At 38.9% G+C, this 19,374-nt stretch overlaps 2 protein-coding genes across 3 annotated transcripts; one reads left to right on the forward strand and one right to left on the reverse strand.

Moving 5' to 3' along the window:
* The first annotated feature begins 1 nt into the window (after position 1).
* Positions 2-6,396, forward strand: get4 (guided entry of tail-anchored proteins factor 4). 2 transcript variants are annotated; one of them, XM_079476424.1, is made up of 10 exons: positions 2-178; positions 1,215-1,293; positions 3,087-3,168; positions 3,408-3,557; positions 3,641-3,779; positions 3,972-4,112; positions 4,202-4,277; positions 4,589-4,661; positions 4,960-5,097; positions 5,316-5,761. In XM_079476424.1, exons 1-9 carry the CDS (start codon positions 39-41, stop codon positions 5,046-5,048), a joined length of 969 nt encoding a protein of 322 aa, XP_079332550.1. In that variant the 5' UTR covers positions 2-38; the 3' UTR covers positions 5,049-5,097; positions 5,316-5,761. The 2 variants fall into 2 exon arrangements, with proteins under 2 accessions (XP_079332550.1, XP_079332549.1); XM_079476423.1 differs by having other exon boundaries at positions 4,960-6,396.
* Positions 6,199-18,598, reverse strand: vps35l (VPS35 endosomal protein sorting factor like). The gene is made up of 30 exons (XM_079476422.1): positions 18,536-18,598; positions 18,090-18,189; positions 17,794-17,973; positions 17,607-17,723; positions 17,509-17,533; positions 17,338-17,414; positions 17,136-17,264; positions 16,870-16,954; positions 15,388-15,444; positions 15,183-15,279; positions 14,910-14,957; positions 14,726-14,819; positions 14,367-14,567; positions 13,929-13,975; positions 12,741-12,852; positions 12,533-12,649; positions 12,371-12,424; positions 12,222-12,302; positions 12,064-12,126; positions 10,821-10,906; positions 10,646-10,726; positions 10,500-10,563; positions 10,167-10,265; positions 8,386-8,463; positions 7,679-7,793; positions 7,430-7,569; positions 7,189-7,354; positions 6,994-7,112; positions 6,762-6,908; positions 6,199-6,689 (listed from the first exon to the last, which is right to left on the reverse strand). The coding sequence occupies exons 1-30, from the start codon at positions 18,550-18,552 to the stop codon at positions 6,609-6,611; spliced, it is 2,877 nt and encodes a 958-aa protein (XP_079332548.1). The 5' UTR covers positions 18,553-18,598; the 3' UTR covers positions 6,199-6,608.
* Positions 18,599-19,374: the final 776 nt, after the last annotated feature.

The raw sequence follows: 19,374 nt of genomic DNA on the forward strand, positions 1-19,374 counted from the left end.
GTTCAGTCACACAATCGCGTTCGGTTGCAAGAGCAGTCATGTCGGAGCAGGAGTCTCTGAAGAGCTCCAGTGCGAGGAACCGCGGAGGAGTGCAGCGGGTGGAGGGCAAGCTGAGAGCTAGTGTGGAGAGAGGGGATTATTATGAGGCCCATCAGATGTACCGCACGTTATTCTTCAGGTAAAACGGAGCGTTTAATACAGTAATAACGACGAGCAGCCCGGGCCCTATCCCTTCCAGATCTTTCTTGTCGTCAACCGTGCCCGCTCTTCGCTTGTGCTGATTGGTTAGCCGCGTAGTCTGTCCCTGACCCGTCGGCCGTATCTTCTCTCCGATTGGCCAGCGCGGACGTCAGTCAGTAGAAACGATCAGCGCGAGACCCTTTAGCTACATGCTAAAGTAAAGAATGTTCATATATTAGCGGAAGCTCGGTATTACAATGACACTTAAAATGACGATTACATACATAAAAACAACACTTTGTCTTATGACAGTTTACGATTTCGGACGTTTGCTAGAATGGAGGCATTCAAACAGTTAAGCTAGTTATTAAGTGCAATGTGACGTTTGTAATGTAGCATTACGCGTAACGTTTGACAGTTCTTTCTATGGTCACACATAGACTGAAGGGAGTGTGATATAAAAGCACCCTGTCATCTATCCCACCTGCTGTATCTTGTAGGTGGTCTACCTTAGTCTACACAGACACACTATATAGGCATCAATCCATAACGTGATAGTTTTAAAGGGATAGTTCACCCAAAAACGATCTGAGGGTGAACTGATGATGTCAGACTTCTCATTTATGGGTGAACTATCCATTGAGGTTGATGGAATTTTTCATTATTTAAGACAGAACACCTGGATCTAGTTACATCATCGGGCATGACCCGGACCCCCTCCTTCCCAAAATGCATGTTGGGGTGTCTAAGGCCCCAAATGTGTGGTGCGCAGGTTGACGGGCATCAGAGATCGTACAGATCAGATCATACGGTATGATTGTATTTGTCATTTTGTGATATCCGGGTAGGAAACAAAAAACAATCTGAGCCCAAGCCCTGGCGGTCCACATTCGGGTGCTGCACAGACTCATGGGAAGTGGCGCGCTGTAGATTTCACATCGGTTCTGCTCATTGGTCTACATTCCTTTTGTACATTGATATTGTTTTGAATGATTAATGCGTATTCATGTCATCACGTGTTGTTTTGGGTGCAGGTATATGTCACAAGCGAAGCACGCAGAAGCCAGAGACTTGATGTACAACGGAGCTCTTCTCTTCTTTAGTTATAATCAGGTACGTTTATAAAATGTAGCTCAGGTCAATGGCATTTACTTTACCATTATTAACTAGAATCCAACATCTTCTCTTCGTTTCTTAAACATTATTTGCAGTCTAGGCTCGGGGTCTTATCTTCAAAGACATTTATGATTGACGCTGGCCTCATAGGAGTTTCTTACATATGTAGAAATTCGCCTTCGAGCCCATGTGGGTCAAAGTGTCCTCGGGGTTGAAATGCTTTCGAAGATAAAAAGTTCGAGATGTTATGGGAATTATGAAAGGCTTAAAGGAATAGTTCAGCCAAATTTGCTCATAATTGACTCAGCCTTGTGTCATACCAGACTTATGACTTATTTTTCTTGACTTTCCGTTTTTTCCAGTCATGTAAGTGGGTCATTCTCATGATTCACAATTCAGTAACTCAGAAAATGATCTTGATAAACATAATTGTGTTCTCAGTAACACATGAGTGAATTATTTCGGTATGTTATTGCTTTTTTCTATGAAATACTCATTACCGTAATGTGTCCAGATTTGAGTGCATTACATTGTAATTTGAATGTGAGAGTAAAATCAAAATGTGGATGTTTTACAACTGGATGCCTGTTCAAATGACAAAAAATCGTGGACAAATATAATTCTAATATCGGAAATGAAGAAGCAGTGGAAAAAAGAAGCATGTCCAATCCATGATTGAGATTCTCACCCTCCCTAACTTTTTAACGGACTGTTTACACACACACACACACACACACACACACTAAAATATATTTACATTAAGTGTGATTTTATGTTAAGAAACACATCTACCAGTACCTTTCAAATAGCTAACAAGTACCAACAAGTTAACTAATGTTCACTTCAACTGTGTACATGACTTTTCATTCTCATTACCGATACATGTAGTTTTCCGCATTTAAAAAACAAATGTTAGATGTATAATTTTCTATAAAAATAAACTTCATTAAATTTCTTGTTATATATGGTTAATAAAAACCTGGCATCATGGCTTTTCCTTTTTAGCAAAAATAATATGAAATTGACTGTTTTTAAGTGGTTACGGTAATGAGAATTTTGAAGTTAAACATTTTTTAAATGACTGTTTTAAAGTGCCAGTGAAATTAAAAAGGCAATGCCTATATTTTCATGAAATATTGCAGCGTTTATGGAAATAGTTTATTGATGTGGGTGATTCTCTTTTTAAAGTTTGTGTGCCCTTATAATCTTCAGTTAAAATCAGAAAATGAACTTCCGTACTGTCATGACTATCCATCTTAAATTACATATGTTAGACGGCTTGGGCGGAGCATCTGTTAACTCCTCCCAATTCACTTTGAGTCTGCTGACAGCTTCATTTCCAAATGCAACGGCTGGTTTTATACATCCAATCAAATCGCAAAGAAGGACAAAAACCACACCCACTGTTTTTCTCTTATTAGAAATTCCACTTCACTCGGAAATGTGTCAAGAAACGGAAGTAAAAACGATCGCAACTTCCGGTTCACGGGGACTTTAAACATGTCATACCATGCTTTCAATGAATTAAAAGGACAAGTGCTGACGCAAGGGTGTTTAAGAAAATCATGTTTATGTATAGTAATATTTAAGTGAGGAAGTCAACATTGTCAATTGAGGTATTACGTCTATAAGAGCCCTGTCCCATACAAAAAGACATGTTTGGCTTCTGCTTGGCTAAATTTGAATAAGGACATCTTGCCTTTTTGCATGGGAACTGGGCTCGTGTGTTACTGGGAAAGTTCACTGCTTTGGGGCTAAGATCTCTACACCTTTATTTGTGTCTTAAACAGCAAAACAGTGCTGCAGATCTGTCCATGCTGGTACTAGAGTCACTGGAGAAATCTGAGGACAAAGTAGATGATGACACATTAGGTGAGTTTTACTGTCGAGTCATGCCCTTGTGTTGCTCTTTTGTCAATGTCAATGGTGTGGCAGCTGTATGTCCTTAGATACGAAATTCAAATGAATGACACGTGCTTTAATGGCTGTGCCTCAATATGACAATTCCGATCTAGAAACTCACCAAAAGAGATGCAAATGCTCGTCTGGACCGGCTTACTTAAGTGAAAAGTGAGAGAGCTTTTATTTTATATCCTTGTGTTTTATTCCAGAACATTTGGCTAAACTTTACAGCTTGATGGACCCAAACTCCCCCGAGCGAGTTGCATTTGTCTCCAGAGCCATCAAGTGGTCCTCGGGGGGCTCTGGGAAGCTGGGCCACCCCAAACTACACCAGTTACTGGCACTCACATTATGGAAAGGTGCAACAGACACATCAACCTTCAGTCACCGTAGATACATGAAATGGTTTTTATTTACTCAGATGTTTGTTTTTTGTGTCCAGAGCAAAACTACAGTGAATCGCGCTATCATTTCCTGCGCTCATCGGACGGAGAGGGTTGCGCGCAGATGCTGGTGGAATATTCGTCGGCGCGAGGATTTCACGGGGAGCTGGACATGTTTGTAGCACAGGCCGTTTTACAGTGAGTGACGTTTCCTAAATGCAAAGTCTTTGAATATATATATACTCACAGATTAAGGCATAATATGCAAACTGATCTTGTTCTCGAAACGAATCCCTGTTTTTATCACACACAAAGTCAATTAGGTTAAGAATGTCATTTTGTGTTCGTTTTTAAAATGACATTTATAACCCTGCACACTTTTGACTGCAGGTTCCTCTGTCTAAAGAACAAAACGAGTGCATCGGTGGTGTTCACCACATACACACAGAAGCATCCGTCTGTAGAGAAGGGTCCTCCGTTTGTTCAGCCTCTGCTTAACTTCCTCTGGTTCCTGCTGCTGGCTGTGGACGGGTGAGATGATGCTCTGGGTATCTGTGTGTCAGGCCTTCCGGGTGCTCTTTGTCATTTGATGTTGCGTATATGTGTGTGCTTGTTTTCAGCGGGAAGTTAACAGTCTTCACAGTGTTATGTGAACAGTATCAGCCTTCACTCAAGAGAGACCCCATGTACAACGAGGTTAGAATAATGGATTTTATTTAGCATCGTACTGCATGTTTTGGAGTGTTTCTGTAGCTCGGTGGCAGTTGTCTTGTAGAGCACTACATTAGCACGTAAAGGTTGTGGGTTTCTTTTCCAGTAAAGCATTGATAATGAAAAAATGTTTCTGGACCGCACTGTTATCCATGGATAAATGTGTCTTGAACTTGCATAACGCATATTGTGTTTCACTATAAAAAATAGTTAACCATGCAGTGCTGCATGTGTATGAGTTGTTGAACTGTTTATTGTTTATAACCGTACGTTTTTGTCTTGACCTCTGACCCCAGTACCTGGACAGAATAGGGCAGGTGTTTTTTGGAGTGCCCCCCAAACAGTCATCGTCATATGGTGGTTTGTTAGGTAAGACACACTAGGTCAAATTTGACGAAGTTTTTTTGTTACAAAATCATATATCTTTTTATATATATATATATATATATATATATATATATATATAATCAACCCTGACTTCCAAAGATCAGGGCTGATAAATCCTGACAATCCAAAGAGTACAGGGAAATGCTATGAATCCGTGCTCTGTTTATAGAAAATGTAAAAAACAAAACCAGTTTGATGTTCAATACTAACGGTCATGATATGAATTGACAACATTCAGAAAGTTAAGAAACATTATTCCTGTTTAATGTGTTTGTGGTAGGAAACCTTTTGAATAGTCTCATGGGCTCAGGAGAGGAAGAGGACGGTGAGGAAGCTCTGGAGGACAGCAGCCCCATTGAGCTGGACTAAAACATCTGTGACCGGAGACACGCTGGTCCCCACATCACAGATCAGCCCGGTACAAGCAAGTTGGACCGAACTGAACAATGACCAATCACATATCCGTTCGGGCGATCTTTTTCAACTCCTTCCTGTTATTGTTGAACTTTGTTCTATGAATATTTTTTTTGAAGAATGAAGCTGCAACAATATTAAACTTCCTGGAGTTTTGCTGAACAAATTGATAAAAGGAAGAGGCACTTCAGATTCAGTCATTGTGACGTCCTCTATTTGTAGTTCCACAGAGCTTGGTGTCGGGGACCTTTGGTTAATGGGAGGGGCCACGCTCCTGTGTTCCTGTCCCGCTGCGGAGGATGGAGCTAGCTCGTTGTATTAAAGTTATTCATTTACTCTTTAACTTATAATCCATTCTAATGTACTTTGATCAGTTTTACAGAATGATAGCTCACTTCGCAGCGTGACTTGGTTTTGCGTGTCAGTGCACGGCTGGGTCTTACCGGGGATATTACGACATCACCGATCTTCACCACTTCTTCTGTTACATTGTGTACGTGGGGATGAGAAAAGCACAGATCTTAAACGCGTGTGTGAGCTGTAGATGAATGCATGGTTAGTTAGTGAGAGATGATCGCGTGTGATAAATGTATCGGTCACCAGCGGGCCGCTTCATTCTCTCTTGAGGTGCGATTGAGCTTAATAAAATAATGAAATGGATGTAACACGAATACGTTTGTCCTGTTTTTCAATTTCAGTTCACCTATAAGAACAACCTAATCATTTGTGCACCTATTTCCAGCGTGCAGAGTTCGTTTTAGTCATTCAAAGCTGTTCATTTCTGACTTTGTAGATTTAATAGTGTATGAGTTACGTTTAATGACACTTTTGAATGCTTTTTGGTTTGAACAATCCCCCATCCACTTCCCATGTATGAAAAAATATAAAACATTTGCTGATGAGTTTGAAATGACATTTCTGGCTACAGTCTTACTGATATTTGAATGATAATGGTAGAAGAATATCTGTTTATACTGAAGGATGACGGTTGTGTTTGTATCTGGGAACCTGTTTAGCTATATATATCTATAAGGCACGTTGAGGTAACCTGACAATTTCAGTGATTTCCTTAGTTTTACAAATATGAGTCACTGAACAAAGTTGATATCTTACGAATGATTAGTTTAATATTTCTTTGCTCATTATAAGTCAGGTCATATACATGGTTTTCTATACTGTTAAGTCGAAAATTGTAATTGACAAGAAAATGGAAACATTGGCATTTTGAGTTTAACAGAGACGGGTGTGTAATAAAAGGAATAGTTCCGCCCTATCATTATGGATCATTTACGTCACTCTTCATGTCTTTCCGAACCTGTATGACTTTCTTCTGCAGCACGCAAAAGCTATTTGAAAGTTTGCGGTAACCAAACACTGGCCCGCATTGACTTCCGTTGTCTGAACACAATACTTGAGACCTTTCTCAGAAGATAGTTTGTGATGTCTGAACCGTCTTCAACCACATTGCACCCGCTCATGACATCTTCCTGATGTTGTGTGAATCATCAGCATGTCTCAAGCTCTGGACTGCAGTGACAGCCGTGTGGTCAGTTCAGAGAGATGATTCTGCTGTTTGATGTGCTCCAGTGTCCGAACCTACAGGAGCAGACAGACAGGTTAACGCGTCGCATTTGCCGTTCAGAGCAGGCGTGTGCGTGTGAGACTAACCGAAGTGCGTGTGTCACAGAAGCCGTGTTTGTGACTCAGATTCCAGAGGTTGGCGGCTAACTGACTGAGTTTGTCATTGCGTACATCACCGTGTGCCAACAGACAGCCAAAAAGAGAGAACGCCAGACCTCCCTGCCTGCGCACCCCCTGGAAAAAAAAGAAAGGATTGCTTGGTAACAATCAGATTTAGAAAAGGCTTTGAGTTTTAAGAGTTGGCGGGATCTGTACTTACATCATCTCGCCCCAGACCCTTTAAATGATCCAGAACCTGACCGATCAGAGTCTCACACAACTTGTTGATCTCTGCTATAAACTTAGGATCTCCTCCATAGAGCGTTTCATTTGAATCAACTGAAACAGAAACACAGATGATGGACTACAGATGTCCAAAAAAAGCTTTGCTGCTGGGTAATCGAGCACGCGTTACCTTTAGGAATGGTGTAAAGGTAGTTTTCTTGGCTCATTGCTGCTAGTAACGGCAGAGCGCTGACGTAGACGCGGACTTTAGCGTCGCTGTTGTCCTCCCAGGTGTAATCCTGCACCATGTTCAACAGTCCTCGCACCAGATACAACACCCCCTGCTCGGGGTGATCCTAAAGAGCAGAACAATCAAACTCGCACGCCAACCTGAAGTATTTCTGCCAACATTTACAGTGATGATGTTTTACCGGCACCACCAGCAGCGTAGAGAGAAAGTTGTTAATGAAGTCGAGCAGAAAGGACTCTGAAGAACGCTGTTTACCCTCGATACTGATGGTACGTGGCACCTCTGGCAAAGTACTGACGGCTGCTTTCAGAAACGCATCAGCTGAGAAACAGAAATATGTATAGTCGGTCCTTTTTCTGATCTGAGCTCAGTTTGATGTTTTTACTTACTGAATGTCAGTATTTCTATGTGTGGGAGATCCATCACTCACCCTGCGACAGACATTGGTTGGCCAGCGCTACTTGCCCTGAGAGCAGGTAAAGATTCAGATGACTGAAGATGCTCGTGAGGGAGGGAATCGTGATGAAACTGTACGCAGCACATGCCTGAAACAAAGAACACAATAACAACCTTATTTAGGGTTCTCACACATTTTTAACCAATGAAACTGGACTTCCTGACCAGCGATTCGTCGGATTTTATAAAATCGATACAATTTCATTTCGTTAACATTGACATTTTCATCCAGTGTCAAACCCCCTGTAATCTAAATATGAACTCAAATTTAAGAATTTATACTACACATGAATGTAATAGGTATTGCACTCTCACATTTATGCTCATTTGAAGAATTTATTTCCATAGTTTAAAACTTAAAACAACGTTTTTCAAAAATCATGTTTTTTATTGTGCATTCCAAATAATATCAATCAGACTGCAGTTGGTTTGTTGTGATTTATGCCAGAATAACAAAAAAATATGGTTAACGAACACAATAAAAACATGATTTTGAACAAACTCTTCATTTGGTTCCAAAAATCCTTGTGTCCGGACAGGATGACCGTTATTGTGACTGTATTACAGTGGCCGTGTAAGCCGTGTAAAGGAACTGACAAAGACAACTGTCAAGCCCTTAACCCATACACATAAAATGAGTAAATCGTTAACATTATGTTTAGAAGTGAGAGTAAAACTAACCCTGACAAAAGAGGCTGTCTTACGGGAGTGACTTCCCTTCATCACACGGTTGGTCTCCATGGCTAACTGATTGACCGTCTGTAAGAGACACATGATGAACAGCACATCAAGCATAGAACTCAAATCTCTTGTTATTTTAAAGAGTAGGTAGTAACTTCCTTTAATGGTCTTAATCGGCCCTATTATCACTTGTCTGCTGCTAACACGCACACGAGTTCATATAACGTGTAACCAGTGGTAATCATTAACGTAACGTGGGATTGTTGCCATATTAACTAGCCAACTTCACAAAAGTTAGTTTGCGTTGTGAATCATTAAATGAAGAAGAAATGGAGAGATCACTTATTCTTCAGTGTATATAATTGTTTAAGATGATAAGATGAGAATTCCTGGCCAGCCTTGTGAAAGTCAGTCTAGAGACACTGCCAGCAATCTATACGTGCAACTGGTGCTTGATAAAACTGCACAAATGTTCATTATAATAGTGATCTATCAAATGTATGTCAATAATGGGCGCAACTTGCACTCGTAAGTGTGACCCGGTGAGTGAAAACCAGGCTGAGAATCGAGTTATTAGTGACGAGCATCAGAGTTCGATTTTAACCGTTTATTTCAACATGATTTACTGTAAGTCTTTGACATGGCCTTAGTCAGTCAAAGTCAAACTCAATCGTAATGTAAAGATTAAACTTTCAAATTATATTATTTTCATTATGTTGGTTCATTGCCAAATCACAATAGATGCAGATGGGAATCAATAGAACACTTATTAAAGCTCAAGACATTTTTACATTTGTAATAAAAAATAATGGTATTTTAATGGAAACACCTTAAGTTGATGTAATACAATTTTTTAGCAGGGTGGGTTTATGTAGAAACGGTATATCACCAATAAACGACTTTATAGCTGGGTTTTCACATGGATCACAAATGTGCATTGAAAATTGCCTACTGATAAAACCTGTGCTGTTGGGATTGTATATATACAGTAGGTAAATCTCATTTCTTCTTGATAAAAATCTGCTGGCATCTACTAGAAGGATGAAGATGAAACGAAGGTGGACATTTCAGCAAGACAATGATCCCAAACACACAGCCAAGGAAACTCTCAAATGGTTTCAGAGAAAGAGAATAAAGCTGCTAGAATGGCCCAGCCAATCACCTGACTTGAATACAATAGAAAATCTATGGAAAGAACTAAAGATCAGAGTTCGTAGAAGAGGCCCACGGAACCTTCAAGATTTGAAGACTGTTTGTGTGGAAGAATGGGACAAAATCACACCTGAACAATACATTCGACTATGTTCTCCATACAGGAGGCACTTTGAAGCTATCATTTCCAACAAAGGCTTTTGTACAAAGTATTAAACACATTTCAGTAAGTGTGTTTAATACTTTCCCCAGTGTCATTTTAGGTTACGACATAACTGTGAACTTGTTTTGTTTTCTTTGTATGAATGGATTACTTGGGACGTTATCCACATCTGGTGAAAATTTTATGTTAACAGGATCTTGAGAAATATATTTACTGAGAAAAATGGTGACGTTTTCAATATTCTTTTTACCCGCTGTATACCATAGGCTAAATGTAACTCTAAACTGGCAATAAATCTTTCAGAATGCTTTTGATTACATAAAGAGACATACTCTGTGCACTTGTCAGTGTGGTGGTCCTCATGGGTTGTGATGGGTGAACTGGCTGGGAATCAGAGTATACTCACTACAAAAAGCTAGACTACACCACTGTGTGTAACACGTATGCAGTGAGACACGCTGCTCACATGTATCAGATGAACGATGACGGGCTCAAGGTTACAGAAGGTCGCACGGGCTTCCACGCAGAAACTCAGCTGTTGCTCAAAATCTCTCCCAAATGACACCTGATCAGAAAACAAAATACACAATAACATGTGTAAATATGAAAGATTTTCTTTTGTTCATGTCTTAACTTTATTGAGGTACCTCGCATCTTATCCCAATGACATTCCATCCTATCCTGTCCTATTGCATCCAATTCACTCTCTCTTTTTGTCTCTATCCAATCATATATCAATTCAAGCATCTCTCATTCTATCTCTTCCCAATCCTATCCTAAAATGAAAAAGACGTCTCACCATCCGTATAAATCCATTGATGAACAGCGCCAGGGCTCTCTTCTCATCATCTAGAGTTAAAGCGCTGAAACACACACACATCGGTCAGTGCAACTCTCTGCGTGTATGCTACAACAGCTGGACCGTCGGACACACAGTTCACTCACTTGACAGAGTCGTGCATGGTCTTACAGATGTGCAGAAGAGCGTTGAGTATGACGGGGTCTCTCGTCGGCTCCTGCTGGTGTCTGAATACAGGAGAAGGATTAACATTGGTAGAAAAGTGACCGCGGAGAAACACAAGAGAAAGAGAAGCTGTAGTTATTAATGTGACGAACGTACTTGATGAAGACTTCCATGATGCATTTACACACCTCCACCCTGACGCTGTCTTTCTGAAACATGTCCAGAAAGGGCAGGAACTTCTCCTGCAATGACCAAACTCTAAACGTTACTTCATCATTTAACACCCTAAGATTGTGCAACATTATCAAAATAATGACTTCATTAATATAGACTAATAATGCCTTTGTTTTTTTATATGTATGTAATAAAAAAATTGATTAGACAAATATTGATCTAAATTCAAGATCTACTGTCAAGGTTGAAACTGGTAACTTTGTATTAGCACCTATCGTACTATCGCTCTTTTATGACATATCGCATATTGCTCCCCGAACTCTTTGTAAGTCGCTTTGGATAAAAGCGTCTGCTAAATGTAAAATGTAATATAAATATACTGTCAAAACAATAAACACAGCCATCATAATTGTTTACATGGCCATGTAGCATCACAAAATGTCCTTCGTCCAAAAAAATATACTGATAGCAAAATATATGGCGTAAATCAGAGCATTCTGGGGAAAAAGGACCTCCTACAATGATTTATTAAAATAATATAGACAAATGTGGCCATAAATTTACTTTCGGTTAACATCTGCAATGAATCGATAACTGTTGAGTAGTTTTAATTTATCTGAATACAATTAATATACAAAACAATCTTAATATAAATAAAAATAAATGTTATATTATAATCAAGTTAACTTCAGGTCAGGCGTGTGCGTCCAATGAAACTATAGATTAAATACCAATCAATATAATAATACAATATAAATAGAATAATTAAACAAATGTTACTTAATAATAATGATCACATAGCAACCACTGTTTATTCATTATTATATGAATAGTGTGTGTCATAAAATGAAATATATAATATAAAAAATGTTTTTATTGCTACCATGTATTGGTCTGTTAATATTGAACTTTACTTTCTACGAATTGACATTCTATTTTCGACCTCAGTTCAGACGTAACAATGTATATCATCATTGTCCTTGTAAAACCTCAAATACTGTGACAACAAGAACTTTTAATACTTTTAGACTGGTCAGATATTAGCAAAACCCTGTGGCAAACACAAACGGTGACTAATAATAATAATTTATGTCTAAAGAATATCGTGAAATGCAATAATAGAGATATGCGCTTTCAGAAGGACGGCAGCGAAATGTTATTTAAAATCCTTCAAAATTCAGTTCGGAATGGAGCGCAACAAAAACAAAGATCTGTCCGTTCATACCATAGAGAAGAGCACAGAGAAATCATGAAAGTATGTGACGATCTTCTTTATCACCGACTGCAGCTGAGAACACAAAACAAAAGCACATCATCATCATCATCATCACTGCATCATACTTCACAACATCCGTCCACTCGAAGCATCTTTGTCTCCCGTACCTGTGCATAAGCGTCCTCGAACGCTCTGTCTGGAGTCATGTGCTTGATGATGTCAGCAAGAACCGTGTTCACCTCCCGCTTCTGTGACACATGCACCAGTGAGGGTACGATTTTCCAAAATAAAAGCGTAACACAGAGCGGATACTCACACTGAAGAGACGGCAGGTGAACTCCACCCAGATCTCTGCACAGCTCATATAATCCTGATTTACAAACACAACCAGGAAAGAAGTTGATTTCGTACAAATCACTATGCAATTCACAATCATGTATGTCAAAATGGACAATACTTTCAAGAATGAGATGTTTACCCGTGGACTGCGCACTTTAGTAATGACCTTCCAGGCTTCATTGAGTATAGAGAGCCTCTCGCTCTCTGGAGGGTCGGCACAGGACAGACTGCGACCCAGAGACGCAAACAACAGATGCTGAGGAGAACAGACAGAGTTGAGTGTTAAACCTCATGTTTGGAAGGTGGTAAACGGGTTGGAGAGGTATGTAATGTACAGTATGTCTGACCTTGGGAAATCCTGCTTCGTCACAGTCTTTGATCATGCCGATGAAGTCTGTTGCTCTCATAGCCACAAATTCAGCTCGAAACGCCCACATGACAGAGTTCAGCAGAAGAGCGCTATGAGAAATAAAACAAAGCAGACATTTTCAACATTGACATCTTATTATTTAATGAAATGGGAAATCGTGTATATACAGGAATCATGGAGCTAAATTTAATACTTATTAAGACCTTTTTTAAGACTCTATTCATACATTTTTAAGTTTTAACCGGTTTATTAGAAAAACAAGCCAGCTTTGTGGCTAGCACTTAGCATGTGGGACCAGACGCTGTTGATCCCCATCAAGGCTACGCTAATCGCCTTCCGACACTCAGAGCGGTACGTCTCACAGTTATTCACAGAGACGGTCCTCAGCCATGGTTCCAACTCCTTATCCTCTAACCATTAACCATTAGCACAAAAACTTAAATTTCCCCATATTAGTCAACGGTGTTGTTTAGCAACGCACTTTTAACCTACGCAATGATTTAAATCAGGCAAACTTCAGCATATTACCTCTTTGGACAAATATAAAAACATGATACATAATTTAGTACCTTGTAAAATGGCATTTAAGACTTTTTAAAGTCCCCGTGAAATAAAAAAATTACAATGCCTATTTTTTCCTGAAATATTGCAGCGTTTATTGTAAATAGTTTACCAATGTGGGTGATTCTCTTTTAAAAATGTGTGTGTTTTTATCCATCCAATCAAATCGCAGAGAAAGACGCCTGCTATTTGTCCTCATTAGAAATTCCATTTCACTCAGAAATGCGTTAAAATATGGAAGATAAAACGATCGTGACTTCTGGTTCGCGGGGACTTTAATTTTCTCTAAATTGATTTATTAACTTTCCCCTGGGACCTAAAAGACCCTGGGACACCCTGGAAATGTATTTTAAGAACAGGCATCTCAATTCACAACTATTTTACTAAGCGGTATGACCTCATTTGTACATTAAGTACAATTTGCAGCAATGTTAGTTAGATATGTGGGCGGGGTTAAAGGTGTGGGTTCATTGTTGCTATTCTAATAATGGCATGTCTTTGTACGACTGACACCATACTAATGAATAAAAATATTACAAGATGGCTTATTTGTATGAATTCCCATGAAATCAGGTTGAAATGTCCTCTTGTGAAAAGATCTTACTTGTTGCCTAACTTCTTGCATCTCTCCATCATCTCTGTCAGTAGAACCTTTAAAAGACAAGCAGTTTCAAGTCATGTCATAATAAAAAAAGCTCGCAAGGTGCTTTCATTTCTTGCCAAAGAATCGAAACAGTTAAGGTATAGAAATCTTTCTCAACAAACAGGAATATAAAATTGAAAAGAGGTACTTCAACCGAAGTAGAAAATTCTGTCATCGTTTACTCTTCTCAACCACTGTTTTCCTACTATTGGAGTCAATGGGGGGGCGAGATCTGTCTGGTTACAAGCGTTCTTCCAAATATCTTTCTCTGTGTTCATCAGAACAAACACAGTTAGACAGATTTGGAACAACTGGAGGGTGAATAAATGATGACACAATTCATCACTTTAATTGAGATCTAAAGGATTTCTTCCGGATGGAGAGTGTGGTTTTGTGTACCTCTGGTGCTCTGTACGCCACACACTGCAGGATCCAGTGTATGGCAGGAGAATAGAGCGTCAGATAGACGGGAATCTCCACCCGCTGCAGCGCCAGCTGATTCTGAACACTATCGCCATGAATCTGACGGAAGGAGGCCAGCAGGTCGAAGAAGTTCTTATTCAGACTGTCCTTCAGGTGCGGAGCAACCTCCATCCCCACCTGACAGAGGAACAACCTGCCTCCATTAGACATTTCACTTGGCATGTTGCTAGGGTGATCTATAGACATGTACAAACAGTGATGCCTGCACAGCACTTAGTAGAGAAGAAAGCAGGGCTTTATAACATTACATGATGAGAGATGGTGATTCGTCTCACCCTGCATAAGTACGCTCGTGCATATACGGCCACCAGCGGATCTCCTATCCCTCTGATCATCGCTGTTAATCTCTGCAGTGTCTCCTGAATCCCACTGACACACAGACAGAAAGATGCAATAAACCAGACACGCATTCACACTTTTCTAACCACAGGAGCAGTGCGACATTCATGAGATACTTACGTTCTGGTTAAAAAGCGGTTGCACTTTAAAAGTGCAGCTTCAACATATCTGTGTCAACGTCAAGGGCCAATGTTATATTCTGAGCTTATCGTTCATATTATAAATGGTTAAACATGATGTCTTTTTTCTTGAATCCCAATATGCAGAGATTCTAAAAGTATGTTAAGTTCCTAAAGAGGAAGGTGTTCAGGAAACCATTAGAAGACGTTACTGGAATAACTTTTGACTTTTTTAGCATGTAATGGAATGAAAATGTTGATGCAGAGAGGATACAGTCGAGGGACGAGCTCTCTGATGGAGGCGATCTTAAAGAACCAGTTGAGGCATGTTTCTTTAGCCGTGTCATTCACATCATCAGCACTAAATGACTCTAAATACATAAACAACAACAGAATCAGATGGATGTCTATACACACAGTGTGTACTGTTGGGATGTTGTAATCTCTAAACCGGGTTGTGATGATGTATATTATCGTACCTGCTAGAGGATGAGGCTCAGCACATATGGACCAGATCCGGTCATACACCAGACCACCTGCACAAACACATTTTACAGGGACTTAGATATAATCAGTTTTATACTGTACAGACTGCATACTGTATTCCCTTAACCTAACCCTCACACAAACCTTTCAGCATTTTTACATTTTCAAATAAACATCATTTAAGATGTTTTCCTTATGGATTTAAAATGTCCTATTATTCCTAGTATATATTATATTTATAATATATCAGTAAGATTAATACATATAAAATCATAGTTTATAGGGTACTTTGAATTGGTAGATGGGTGTCTAGAACCAAACCCCTAAATTTCAACTTATGAAAATAATATAATTTGTTTTCAAAAGAGTATTTTATAGTGTATAAAATACAATTATTTTATGTATTATTTTTAAATGATAGATTTTATTTATGTGAAAAAGTTGTTTATGATTTAGTCCAATGGCTGAGACTGGTTTTAGCCACACCCCTACATTTTGTGTTCTGTGTGTGACTTTAAGAAACGTGGAACCATCTCTTTTTTCTGCAGTTGAGCAAACTTTACAAAACATCACCATCACTACTGAAAATGTGTGCGTCACGACAGAAACACGGGATGTTTCGTCAAAAATAAAGTAGATTATATTATCGACTAAGATGTTATGATAGTGTTTTGTTCAATGTATATAGAAACTAATGACTCCTTGACTTTGAAATCAGTAAGAATCCATTTTATGCCTTTTACAAAGAAAGATTGGATTCAAAACACAACAAATCTCATAAATTACAATTGAAATATTGTTAAAATTTTAAATATTATTCGTTTACATGTGAAATCAAATATATTTATAAAGTAGATTCAAACTAAATCTTAATATGTAAATGTAATTCTTCCTATTAAATGAGATATTATTGCTTTTCGGTAGTGACTAAATTTGGGGAGAGGGAAGATTTTACCAAAACTTTCTGAAATTACAATATGAAAAATAACTGCACCATTACTTAATATGTGTACCTTTGATATTATTCAATTTGCATACATAAAACATTCTGGGAAATTTCTTTTAGAGATGTTTCCAACTCTGATTTTGCCCCAATTTTGTAGTATTACCCATATAGACGCTCTAAAAACTTTTTACATATAACAGTGATGAGAATTACATTTTTACATAATATCTTACATAGAAACAGGCTTAATTTTGCTTAACTTTTCAAATTAAGTAAAATAGAATTTTCCTTTTTGAAATATAAAGAATAAAAATCTGAAAAATATTGAAAGATGAATTTTATTAACTGGGAGGCTACAGAAAAATATCCACATGAGTCTTATATAGTACAGCTGATAACAAATAACACAACAAAATGTCCTTCAGAATATCACTTTGGCGATACTATCACGTCTTTTGTTTTTTAATTGTCAAGAAAAGAAACTATCACTGCAGAAAAGGGTGAGAATAACATAGTGAGCGGCTCTTACCAAATGTGTCCAGGATATCTGTGATGAGGACAAACTTGCTGGGATAAAACTGAATGACCGACGTGTCGGACAGCAGCTTAGAGCACTGACAAGACAAAATACAAGTCATTCACTTCAGCGGAGTCGCTTCAAAAATATAAAAGAAGACATTCTTATTACAAAATATTAGTTTTCTGATTCTTTGAATAAGATCACATTTTTAGGTTAACTGTGGTGTCATTTTGTGCATCTGCTGGACGCCATTGTGTGCATTTACGCTCTCATACCTGGATGACAATTTTCAGGGCTTTGACCTTCTGGTCTGAACCCCAGGCCTCTTTCAGAGACTGATTGAGTTCTTCAATGCGGTTCACATAGTCCTGCTGGGAGAGATTCAGCAGCTCCCTCTGAGAGCCCTGCCAACACACACAAACACATTCATACACACTTCAACATAACACATGCTATTAAAGAAGAGCGGAGACACACCTCTTCCAGATCATCCAGCTCCTCCAGACGTGTTCGCACCTTCTCTGACACGGCTGAGCTGGGGCTGGATGCTTTACCTGCATTCAATTCAAACAGATCAGTGTTTCAACAACCCTCGTATTGCACACAGAAAAACACGCATGACCAAAAGACAAATAAAACCGTCCTCACTCTTGTCTGAGCCCATGAAGAGGTTCTGTGTAGGGAAACAAAATCGGTCATTATGTCTTTTAGAAACTCATGACAGAAATGAGACGAGCAGCACGTACTATAGAGAGCTTCTCCGTGGTGGTGAATCTGGACAGAATCTCTCCACGCTTACATGACCACGGCTCAAAGTCCGAGCCCACCTCCTCCTCTTCATCTTTACGTTTCCTGCCCAACTCCTACAGCCAAAAAACACACGTAAAAGACAAGTCAGACCAGACCAGTGATCTGTATCCACGGCCAGCTTACCCCGGCAGAGATGCTGTGTGGGACGGTCGGGATCTCAGACGCCGCGGCAAAGAGGGACAGAGGGTCGGTCCCATCCAGCAGAGAGCTGAGGGGATCTGGAGCCACGGAGCTGGAGGACGACGAGGATGATGATGATGTGCTGCCTTTCCGTCCACTACGCCGAGATTTAGAATCTGTCACCTGAAGAGAAGAATTATTAAAGGAGAGTTACCGGACAATATCAGACTCCTTTTGCTTAACCGGGAGGATTGTTAGGAGCTTTAAATAAAACAGTTTAGTATGGACTCATGATGTACCGTGATGGCTTTGAGTGGATGATAGTCACCGATGTCCACAGCTGAAGCCTCCAGACGACACATCTGCCTCTCATATTCATATTTACGGCAGCGAGACTGCCTGTCCATCACAGAATCACATACATTTATCTCTCTGGCTTTATCCAAAGCGACTATTTTGTTGTATTATAATAATTATAACTACATTAAATAGTTGGGTTTAGTATATCACTGACTAGTATAGGTTATATAACATTGCAGTTTATTATACTACAGCATAAGTCATTTTGACTTTTGGTACATAATCGAATGGCCATCTATCGATGCACTATGTTAATGTTTTGTTTTGTCATAAATGTACAGCCACAATTATCCACTAGTGCCGTCTCCATCATTCATCAAATTGATAAACATCAAAGTCTGTCTTCAAATGTCAGAAATGTTTCAAAAATGTCAATATTTCTTACCATTGAACGGAAGCCATGTTTAATCAGTATCATGTGATGCCGGAGAGCAAAAGATAAAAGTCCAAGTGTCATAATAAAAGTCACCACATTTTATTCTGCCTTCGTTTTTTTCTCAACTGCTATTGATATTGATATTCATAGCAGTCACGTGGAATGTCGAGGTTAGAAACTTAAAAAAAGCAATAAGAAATGGTTGATATAGCGTTTCTCACTGCAGTGTTGATGCATGACATGACTTAACATCAAGAAGTAAAACGTGTAAATTCTTTTTATATATTATTTTGACATCTTATATATTTTCAGTTTGATATTTGAACGTATATTTGACAGTATTTAAAGTTAAGGTGTAAATGATATTTAAACACTAGGGGCGCAGGACGCTAGGAAGATAAGTTTGTATTCGTGTGTTTATTATTTTATAATAAAGTACTTGTGGCATATCAGCACATTTGTTTGTAATCAAACAATGTACATTTACAAATTAATTTGAAGCATTTAAACGTTGCCTTATAACTTGAACAATACCTTCACTTAGAGGACCAAAATACCGGTGTCCAGCTCCTCTCCGTTCATCTTGCATTTTTGACTCGTGTGTTGCTAAAACACTTATTGAAAAGTACATCAAACAGTTCTGCTGTTCTACACATATTTATACACATATTTGCATTTTTATACGATTTTGAAATGTTCGAAATACATACGTATTGTTATGTATCAATATATGTTTTATTTACTTATGTAAGATTATTATACACAATAATATGTATCAATGTATTTACGTTCTAAATTTGTTAGACCTGGCGAACCTTCCACCTTCCAAATTCATACGTCGGTCTAGG

This window comes from Barbatula barbatula, assembly GCF_947034865.1.
Source record: "Barbatula barbatula genome assembly, chromosome: 16".
Lineage (NCBI taxonomy): Eukaryota > Metazoa > Chordata > Actinopteri > Cypriniformes > Nemacheilidae > Barbatula > Barbatula barbatula.

Coding starts and splice junctions, on each gene's coding strand:
- get4 (XM_079476423.1), top strand. CDS start 39: ATGTCGGAGCAGGAGTCTCTGAAGAGCTCCAGTGCGAGGAACCGCGGA. Junction 4,278..4,588: donor GAGACCCCATGTACAACGAG/GTTAGAATAATG, acceptor CTCTGACCCCAG/TACCTGGACAGAATAGGGCA. Junction 4,662..4,959: donor GTCATATGGTGGTTTGTTAG/GTAAGACACACT, acceptor TGTTTGTGGTAG/GAAACCTTTTGAATAGTCTC.
- vps35l (XM_079476422.1), bottom strand. Junction 12,425..12,532: donor CTAAAGTGCGCAGTCCACGG/GTAAACATCTCA, acceptor TTTGTAAATCAG/GATTATATGAGCTGTGCAGA. Junction 7,570..7,678: donor CAACCAATGTCTGTCGCAGG/GTGAGTGATGGA, acceptor TCTGTTTCTCAG/CTGATGCGTTTCTGAAAGCA.